Source organism: Mastomys coucha, unplaced genomic scaffold, assembly GCF_008632895.1.
Source record: "Mastomys coucha isolate ucsf_1 unplaced genomic scaffold, UCSF_Mcou_1 pScaffold23, whole genome shotgun sequence".
NCBI classification, from domain to species: domain Eukaryota; kingdom Metazoa; phylum Chordata; class Mammalia; order Rodentia; family Muridae; genus Mastomys; species Mastomys coucha.
In genome coordinates this window covers 58756320-58766535 of record NW_022196906.1, presented here as the reverse complement: position 1 = coordinate 58766535, position 10216 = coordinate 58756320, and the positions used below count along the sequence as shown (strand labels likewise).

Here is a 10216-nt window from a genome sequence, read left to right as displayed (position 1 = left end):
TTTTCCCCACCTCATGAGAATATGCTGCTATGAAACAGACCATAAAACATCTCAACATGGTTTGTTCTCAGCTCTAGTTTGCATCTCCACCAAGCTCACAAAGCAAGCAAAACGTCCAGTCAGGCTCTCTTCATCTGGCTCCATCACTCCTAGCCTCCTAGTCATCATTCCCAAATCCTTAAGTATTTCTGGTACATACATGCTTCCCAATGCTCAGAATCCCCTCTACCAATTGACAAGTTTCATATGATCCTTGTACACTGTCCCTCACAATACTATCCAAGCCTCTCACCAAGTCACTAACATGGAGGAGCATTCTGAAGTGCTGGAGTTTCATACCCATGGTCTTATGCACCCTACGAAAGCCCTCTAGCACAATCCCAACCTACCTTCTCTGAACTTGCCTACCATCACTAATGGGGAGGCAGTATCAACCTTTTCTGTGATCTTGTGACTCTTGCAGCAAGATGGGTGTTGTGGCACACACCTTTAGCCCTACACAAGGCATCCTTCCCACCAGCTGAGGCTGCAGAGAGACAGACTGTGCCAGTAATGATTTGAAAGAAAAGATCAGATGATGTACACAGCTGTCGTCCTAGCACTTGAAGACAGAATAAGCAGGACACTGACCTCCAACTTCAGACCAGCCAGGATGATGTAATGAGCGAGTCTTACAAAACAGTCAAAATCCTTAACCACTTCAGCAAAAAGCTTAAATTGTATAACTAAATCATGGTGAGAAACTCAAGTCCTGATAGTTGCCTTCAAAATAATTTATTTCTTTATAAAAACTGACCTAATAGTCAGTGAATATTTAATTTTAAATCAGTACCCAATTTAGTGAGAAACAATTCAATGCAAACTACAAAACAGCTTATAATTCAGACTTATACAGGACACCAAAAATAATAAATAGACTTACTAAAATAAGTAGGAAACAATTTAAATAGTCACTGTATTTTAAGCAGGAATCCACATAAGTCTTAAGACTTAAGGATTTATACAAAGTAGAAAAAAACTACAAATAACCCCAAGCTTGCAGGATTCTGTTGTAGAAGGTTGGTTACTTATAACAAAGTTATTTCTGGATTAGTCTAAGTTAGTATAGTCCAGCTGTGTTTCCTCTGCTTTGAACTGTTCCTCTTCATGTGTACTGGCAGAAGGAACATCATGTGGATCACCAGTAGTGTCTCTGTTTAATCCATTTGACTCTTCTTGATCCTCACCAGTACTGCTCTCTTCAACTGTCACGTCTGAGAAAAATCAAATCATTATTACTCATTATGAGCAACTGATCCAATCTTGATAAATACAAATCTCTTCAAAGCTTACTTGATAGAAATCAGATCTATAATCACCTAATTATGATAACTAAGTCTAAATATAAACCACTTTTTCACACATGCATAAAACCACACTTAAAATGCCAAGGGTCCTGGGGAAGGCGTAGCTCAGTCGTAGAATCAATTCAGATCAGCAAGCATGAGGCCCTGGATTCAATCCCGGCACTCTCACATCCAGAAGTGTCCTAACGTGATATTACATTCAAACTCTTCATTCTTACTCAAATGTAACTTCTCATTCAAAATAAAACTAGAGGGAGAGGGTGGGGTGGCAGGGATGGGGAGTGGGGAGGCAGCTGGGGTTTGTTTTTGTTGTTTTTGTTTGTTTCTTTGTTTTTTAGAGGGGAAACTGGGAAGGGAGAAATTTACATGTAAATAAAGAAAATATCTAATAATTTTAAAAAAAAAGAAGAAAAAAAAACTAGAGATTTTTTAAAAAATTAGACACAGGCCAGGCAAGATGACTCAGTGGGTAAAGGTCAAGCCTAATTGACCCAATGGTGAAAGGAGAGAACAGACTCCCAAATTATCCCGCCTTGTATGTGCAATATACACATGCATACCCACACCTGCACACACAACCTGTCAAAACAAATGCAGTTAAATTTTAAATCAAAGTGATTAATAGTAAAGAAAATTTAAGCCGGGCAGTGGTGGCGCATGCCTTTAATCCCAGCACTTGGGAGGCAGAGGCAGGTGGATTTCTGAGTTCAGGGCCAGCCTGGTCTACAGAATAAGTTCCAGGACAGCCAGGGATATGCAGAGAAACCCTGTCTTGAAAAAAAAAAAGGAAAACTTAAACCAGGGATCATGACATATGCCTGTTAATCCCAGCACTTAAAACCCTGTCTGGAGAAAAAGAAACCTTAAAATACTTATTTATATTTTGGAAAATTTATAAACAGAAAATGAGCCTTAAATCCCTATTGTCAGGTAAACTTTAAGATGGTAAGAAGCCACTGCTATCCACCATTATATCTTCATTTTTTTTTTCTATTGGATATTTTATTTGTTTACATTTCAAATGTTCTCTCCTTTCCTGGTTTCTCCTCTACAAACCCCTACCCCACCCTCACCTCCTACTTCTATAAGGGTGCTCCCCCATCCACCCACTTCCACCTCACCACCCTGGCATTCCTCTACACTGGGCCATTAAGCCTTCACAGGACCAAGGGTCTCTCCTATTGATGCCAGATAAGGCCACCCTCTGCTACATATGAGGCTGGAGCCATGCAAGCCCCTTCAGCTCCTGTGGAGGTATATGCACGTGAGCCCAGGAGCTCCTTCAGTTCAGAACTTGCTCTGTATACCAGTCTGGCTTTGAACTCACAGATATCCACCTGCCTCTACCTCCTAAGTATTAGAATTAAAGGCATGCACCACCACTGCCTGGCTAGATGAGAAATAACTAGTTCCTTTTTTAGGTATTTATTTATTATTATTTTTGTTCTGTTGTTGTTTTTCAAGACAAGGTTTCTCCATGTAACAGCCCTGTCTGTCCTAGAACTCGCTTTGTAGACCAGGTTGGCCTCAAACTCACAAATCTTCACGTGCCTCTGCCTCCCGAATGGTGGGATTAAAGGCTTCCCCCACCACTGGCCAGCTGGATGAGACATTTTACAACATAGTATTTACTTTTTTTATGTTTTTATTTTTATTTATCTGTATTTACATGTGTATACTGTATTGCCTCCCAAGGAGGCCAGAAAGAGAATTGGATCTCCTAAAACTGCAGTTATAAACTATTATGAACCACACAATGGTGGTGCAAAGAACAAAACTCAGGCCCTCTTGTAGGTACAGCAAGTGCTTTTATTCAGGCAAAACATTTGTATACAATAAATAAATAAATAAATAAATAAATAAATCTATGCCAGGCGGTAGTGGCACATGCCTTTAATCCCAGCACTTGGGAGGCAGAGGCAGACAGATTTCTGAGTTTGAGGCCAGCCTGGTCTACAGAGTGAGTTCCAGGACAGCCAAGGCTACACAGAGAAACCCTGTCTTGAAAAAAAAAAAAATATATATATATATATACATATATATATATATATAAATTTAAATATAGTTTCGGGGCTAGAGACTGCTCGGGTGTTAATGAGATGTTCTGCTCTTGCAGAAGACCCGAGTACAGTTTCCAGCACCCACACTGGGACCTTACAACAGCCTATTAACTCTGGGCACCTAAACTCACACACATATAATCAGATATATATTAGATACATAATTAAAAAAAAAAACATAACCGGGCAGTGGTGACGCACACCTTTAATCCCAGCACTTGGGAGGCAGAGGCAGGTGGATTTCTGAGTTCAAAGCCAGGCTCATCTATAGAATTCTAGGACAGCCAGGGCTACACAGAGAAACCCTGTCTTGAAAAAACAAACAGAAACATAATATCTCTGTTCTGAACCCAGTTTGTTTAAAAAACAAGCAAACAAACAAACAAAAAAAAAAACTAAGCAAATTTGTGCTGGGGTACAATCCAGGGTGGAATAAAGGCATTAATATGCATAAGGACTTGGGTCCAATTTATATACCAAAAATAATGAAATAAAGACAGGAAGTTTAAGGCAATTTTTAAAGTGGGAAAGAAATGCTACAGATAAGTAAACTATAAAAAGTACATCTCACAAAAATAGGACAATGTAATAAAAAGCATTTTAGTAGCCGAGTACACAGCACACCTGTAACCCCATCACCTTAGGAGGCAGAGGCAGAAGATCAGTGGATAAGTGGAAAGTTAACTGTGTAACTTAGGAATACCTAAACTCAAAATAAAAACTTAAGGAAGGGTTGAAAGATACAGTTCAGTGAAAGAGTGCTTACTCAGCTTGTCCAAGCCCGTTTCAATCGCCAATGTCTACCATCCCTAAAAAAGCATTTTAGTCCCCATCTGCATCACAGAGACTGGTTGCTGATCCTCAGTGAGCACACACTAGAGCAGTAGTGCAAGCCTATAATTTGAGCTCTCAGGAAGCTGAGGAAGATAAAGGCAAGCTCAAGGCCTGCCTAGGTTATAGAATTAATTTAAGGCTAGCCTAGTCAAACTACTGAGACCCTGTGTAGCTCAATGATATAGTACCTACCTAGTATGTGCAAAGTGCTGGGTTCAATTCCCAGAACTAAAGTGTATTGATTCCACAATAATAATTTTCCTAAGTATCATACATACATGTAAAGTACTTTAGGATAAGAAGTCAAAGAAGAATACATTGTTAATATATTGGCACTATGAGAAAGTTGTCCAGAAAACCATCTTAAACATTCTTTAAGGATTCCCAATAGCAAGCATACATATACTGACACTCTCTCTAAAATACATACATAAACTTAACATCACTTTTCTATTCCTAGAGGTATTATTTCAAGAGATAGTAAAGAAGTTAAAATTTCTAACATGCCCTTGATATTATATAGTAGCTCATAAAAAACAGCATAAAATTTACCATTTTCTAGGGACTGGCTATTATTCAATAGCTTTGCCTGCCTTCTTTCCAAGGCCAACTGCTTATTTCTCTCAATTCTCTGTTGCTGCTCTTCTGTTAGGCTTCTAGTTGATTCAGAAGCAAACTTCTTGCTGTCAGATGAACTTGTCAAAAAGGGATCAAATCCAGTAGCAGTTACATCAAGGCTATTAGTTTCCTCAACTTCATCTGTGGTAGAAAATAAAAAGTTAATACAACTGTAGTATTAGATGAGTTAGAGAAAGAACTTATACAACATTCAACTGAAAAAGTTTTAAAGTGGCAAGTGGCCTGACCTGAAGAAAGCATTTGGGAGGTAGAAGAATGTGACCAGCACTGGCTGATTCAGGTAAAAGAAATATTTACAAATTACTCTTATAGTAAGCTGCATGTTACATCACAAAAGGGGTCTGGGAAGATAGCTCAGTTGGTATAGCAAGCACAAAGCCCTGGGTTTGATCTCCAGTAATGCATAAACTGGGTGTGGTGAAGAACTCCTGTAATTCCCATATTTGGAAGATAGAGGCTGGGGATCATCATCAGTGGTGAGCTCAAGGTCAGCTTAAGACCTTGTCTCAAAAAACAAAATATGATGCCAGGTGGTCGTGGCGCACGCCTTTAATCTCAGCACTTGGGAGGCAGAGGCAGGCAGATTTCTGAGTTCGAGGCCAGCCTGGTCTACAGAGTGAGTTCCAGGACAGCCAGGGCTACACAGTCTCGAAAACACACAAAAAATAAAAATTATATATATATTTCTATATATATACACACATATATATACATATATATATTTCTATATATATATATTTAAGAAAGTCAAATTTGAGGCCGGGCGGTGGTGGCGCACGCCTTTAATCCCAGCACTTGGGAGGCAGAGGCAGGTGGATTTCTGAGTTCGAGGCCAGCCTGGTCTACAGCCTGAGCTCCAGGACAGCCAGGGCTACACAGAGAAACCCTGTCTCAAAAAACCAAAAAAAAAAAAAAAACCAAAAAACAGAAAGTCAAATTTGGTAGTACAAACTTGTAATTCCAGTATACCAGACATAGGTGGAGACAGGGGGATGAGAAGTTCAAGGTTCTACTACCTAGCAAGTTTAAAGCTATCCTGGATTACTTGATACCCTGACTTTTGTTTTTTGATTTTTTTTTCTTGACAGAGTTTCTCTATATAGCCCTGGCTACCTTAGAATTTGATCTGTAAGGGGCTGTCGAGATGGCTCAGTCACTGACTGCTCTTCCAAAGGTCCTGGCTCACAACCACCCGTAATGATTGGACACCCTCTTCTGGTGCTGTCTGAAGACAGCTGCAGTAAACTACGCTGGAGCAAGTGGGCCTCAGAGATCCTGAATTCAACAGCAGCCACACACATGATGGCTCACGGCCATCTGTACAGCTACAGTGTACTCATTCACATAAAATAAATAAACTAAATCTTCAAAAAAAAAAAGAATTTGATCTGTAAATCAGGCTGGCCTTGAACTCAGACATCTGAGTGCTCACCACCCCCACTTAACTTGAGATGTTGTCTTTCTTTTTAAAAAAAAAAAAAAAAAACAATCAGGCATGATGGCATGAGCCTTTAATCCCAGCACCTGGGAGGTCCACAGGATAGCCAGGAATAGAGAGAAACCCATCTCGAATAGCCCAAAAAATAAAAAAAAAAAAAGGAAGAAAGAAAAGAGGAAACAGCAGGAAAAAGCAATGAATGAGAGGGATGTAATTTTAACAGAGTAGTCAGGAAGATTTAAATGAGTTGATATCTAAGCACAGTTTGAAGAGGGAAAAAAAATTAACTATTTTGTTCCAGGGGAAATTCCAGGTTTTACTCTTAATGAAATAAGAAACCACTGCAACATTAAGATGAGGACTGACTTGACTGACAATAGCTCTGTCAGAAATATAAAAATCTTAGTGAGGTGCTACCCACCCAGTACTGGAGAGGCTGAGGCAAGCAGATCTCTGAGTTCGAGGGCCAAGACTGGTCTACGAGTGAGTTTCAGGACAGCCAGGGCTACACAAAAAAGCTATTGTTAGGGTATAGCGGGTATCTAATCTAATGCCTGATTCATTCAGAGAAAAACCAAGTAAAGAAAGGATAGAGAAAAGCCCAGTGAGGTGGTTTAGCAAATAAAGGTATATTTGTTCCCACACATAAAAAGTAGATAAATTTTAAAAATATAATCATAGAAAAAGAATAAATAATATTTACCAATAAAATTTCCAGCAGTTAAGGATGAGCGTTAAAAAATGAGGGACAGTGAAACTGGAGTTACAGGTGAGCTGCCACATGGTTACTGATGTCAAACCCATGCCCTCTGGATGAACAGCCAGTGAGCCAATCTCTCCAGGCCCCTACCCGGACTCCCCACAACCCGCTTTTTTAAAGAAGGGCTAAAAGTCTTGTATGGTAGCTCGCACCTCGCACTTGGGAGGCTGAATTACCACAAATTCAAGGCCAATCTAAGCTATATAATAAGTTCCAGGCCAGCCCTAGAATGAAAAAGACTATCTCAAGAAAAGGAGATGAAAGAAGGCCTGGGAGAAAGAATACCTCAACAGTAGTGCTTGCCACGTAAGTCCAATACTTAGTCCTAAGGAAGGAAGGGAAGGAGGAATGAAAGACTCACTGAGCACATTCATGTGATTCTAATTTCTATTTGGATGTGTACATCCTTGTGTATAAAACCAAAACCTGAAAAGTTAATCTAATCCTATATTCAAATGATTCTATTGAGTATCAGCCCAAAACTTTCTAAGTTACATTTATTTATCGTGTGTGGGTAGGTGTTTATGCATGTACACATACATTCCATGGTACACCTATGGAGGTTTGAGGACAATTCACAGGAGTTGGTTCTTTCCTTCCACCAGTTGACCCCAAGGACCAAACTCTGGTTGTCAGGATTGGTGACAAGCACCTTTACCTGCTGAACCATCTCACCAGCCCCAGTCCCGGCCCCAACCCCAGACTTTTGGAAGAATTACTCAATCACACTATGTTTGCTTTAGAGTTGTGCTGTAATATATTTTTAATTAAAAAAAATAAGATTTTTATATTAAGATAAAAATACACACATTAAAATTAATTAAATACCCAAGCTTTCTGTGTGTGTGGATGTTGTATCTGCATGTCTGTCTGGAGACAAGGTCAACATCAAATGTCTTCCTGTATTATTTCCACCTTTTTTTTTTTTTTTGGTTTTTCGAGACAGGGTTTCTTTGTGTAGCCCTGGCTGTCCTGGTACTCACTCTGTAGACCAGTCCTGCCTCAAACTCAGAAATCCGCCTGCCTCTGCCTCCCAAGTGCTGGGATTAAAGGTGTGCACCACCACCGCCCGGCTCCACCTTATTTTTTGAAAAAAGTTTTCTCGCTGAACCTGGAGCTCAATACTAAGTTAGACTGGATGCCCAGCAAGCCCTAGGTCCTTCTGTCTCTACTGGGATTATGTCACACTACTACTCCTGGTTTTGACATGGGTGCTGGTGATCCAAACTCAAGTCCTCATGCTTACAAAGCAAGCGCTTTACCCACTGAGTCATTTCCCCAACCCCAAAACAAATTTTGTTTGGGGTCTATTTGCTCAACATACATAGATAGCTGGAATCCCAGCACTCAGGTTTTAGACAGGACTCTGCCTCAAACAAGGAAGAAAAAGATGAAAGAAAATAAAGATCTCTGAGTAAGGCCTTTCTATGTACTTTACATGTCAACATGATTCTTCTGAATGGCTCATGTTAATATATGCCTATGTACAAGGCATATATTCCAAACCACCTTTGGCTGACCTCTACTGTTTAATAAAAACACTACGAAGCTTCTTCCCAGTTAATATAACTTTGTCCACTGCATTCCACTCACATGTCTAATTACAACACCTGTCAAACTACTGATAATGTTATTTGTCTAACTCAATCTGTATACTTATGAACTTAAGAGGATTATTTTTATTCATCTTTTATCCTCGAGCCTTCAGCACAATAGTAGACAGGTCAAAAAAGTGCTGCTAAATAAATCAACTAAACCAGGAATATAGGCTCTGGTATTTCATATCATAGTAATTATTTTGACATGTGCAGAATTGTATACCATTAATAAATACCATCTTTTAAAAGAATTCAAAATCCCAGACTAAACCAGTGGTTCTCAACCTATAGATCAGAGGGGAGTGTCCAACAACCCTTTCACGGGGGCTACCTAAAATCATTAGAAAACACAGATATTTACATTATGATTCATAACAGTAGCAAAGATATAGTAATGAACTAGAAACAAAAATAACTATGGTTGGGGGTCACTACAACATCACCATGAGGAACTGTGTTAAAGGACTGCAGCATTGGCAAAGTTGAGAACCACTGATTTAAACAATAAGATTCTGTATGGCGCTTACTATTTATGACTCACCATATACATTACTAACTAAAAATAAATATAAGGGACTGGAGAGACAGTTCAGTGCTGCTCTTACAGAGGACTATAGTTTGTTTCCCAGCATCCATATTAGGCAGCTCACAACTTCCTATAAAGCCAGCTCCAGTGTTTGGATAACTGCACTCACACATTCACATACAGATGCACATATAAATAAACATACATGTTTTAAAAAGTTGGTTTTGTTTTTGTTTTTGTTTTTTAGTTTTTCAAGACAGAGTTTCTCTGTATAGCCCTGGCTGTACTAGATAGACCAGGCTGGCCTCAAACTCAGAAATCAACCTGCCTCTGCCTCCCAAATGCTGGGATTAAAGACATGCGCCACCACTGCCCGGCTTAAAGAAGTTTTTAAAATCTTTCTGTATGGAGCCATCGCACAGAAAATCTGACAACTATACAGACTCTGTCGGCAGGAACCATCTGTTTTGATGTATGTGACTGTCTACGGTTGCATTGTACAACTAACAATGCAATCAATACCAGGTACAGTCACAAAGGTCTTCCTAAAGTCTAGCCATGGATCTGGTTTTTTTGGATTTTCTTTTAAATGGGGTATTGTATAATCCAACTTAGCCTCAAATTCACTATGTAGTCAAGGACAGCCTTCAACTTCTGAATCTCCTACTTCCACCTCTCAAGTGGTGGGAAAACAAGATGTGTAATCTATTACACAAAGTTCAAATCTACACATTCAATGAAATAAAAGGAAATGTTCATCAACAAACTATTCTACCTAATTTCCCAGAGCCAGTTTTTCTAATGGTTTCTATGCATATGAACACTCTAATTTAATATATATTTGTACTGACAAGAACTGTAAAACATCAATGAAGTCAGTAAGTTCTCAAACAAGCTTCACAACCTTTGTTCAATCCTGGAACCCACATGATGGAAAAATTAACTCCAGAAGTTGTCCTGATTCCACACACATGCCATGGCACACAAGCACACGCACAATATAAATGTTAAAATT

At 39.3% G+C, this 10216-nt stretch overlaps 1 protein-coding gene and 1 non-coding gene across 6 annotated transcripts in view; both read right to left on the bottom strand.

Annotated features, from left to right (window-relative positions):
- Nucleotides 1–758: 758 nt before the first annotated feature.
- Tipin (TIMELESS interacting protein) overlaps nucleotides 759–10216 on the bottom strand; it is a 22871-nt gene continuing 13413 nt past the window's right edge. For all 5 annotated transcript variants that reach the window (XM_031344470.1, XM_031344469.1, XM_031344467.1 and 2 more), the window contains 2 exons: nucleotides 4793–4999; nucleotides 759–1253 (listed from right to left, as the gene is read on the bottom strand). In XM_031344470.1, the coding sequence (XP_031200330.1) occupies nucleotides 1090–1253; nucleotides 4793–4999 (371 nt within the window). In that variant the 3' untranslated portion in view covers nucleotides 759–1089. The remainder of the gene's footprint in view (nucleotides 1254–4792; nucleotides 5000–10216) is intronic.
- Nucleotides 9602–9736, bottom strand: LOC116074147. Its single transcript, XR_004112105.1, has one exon.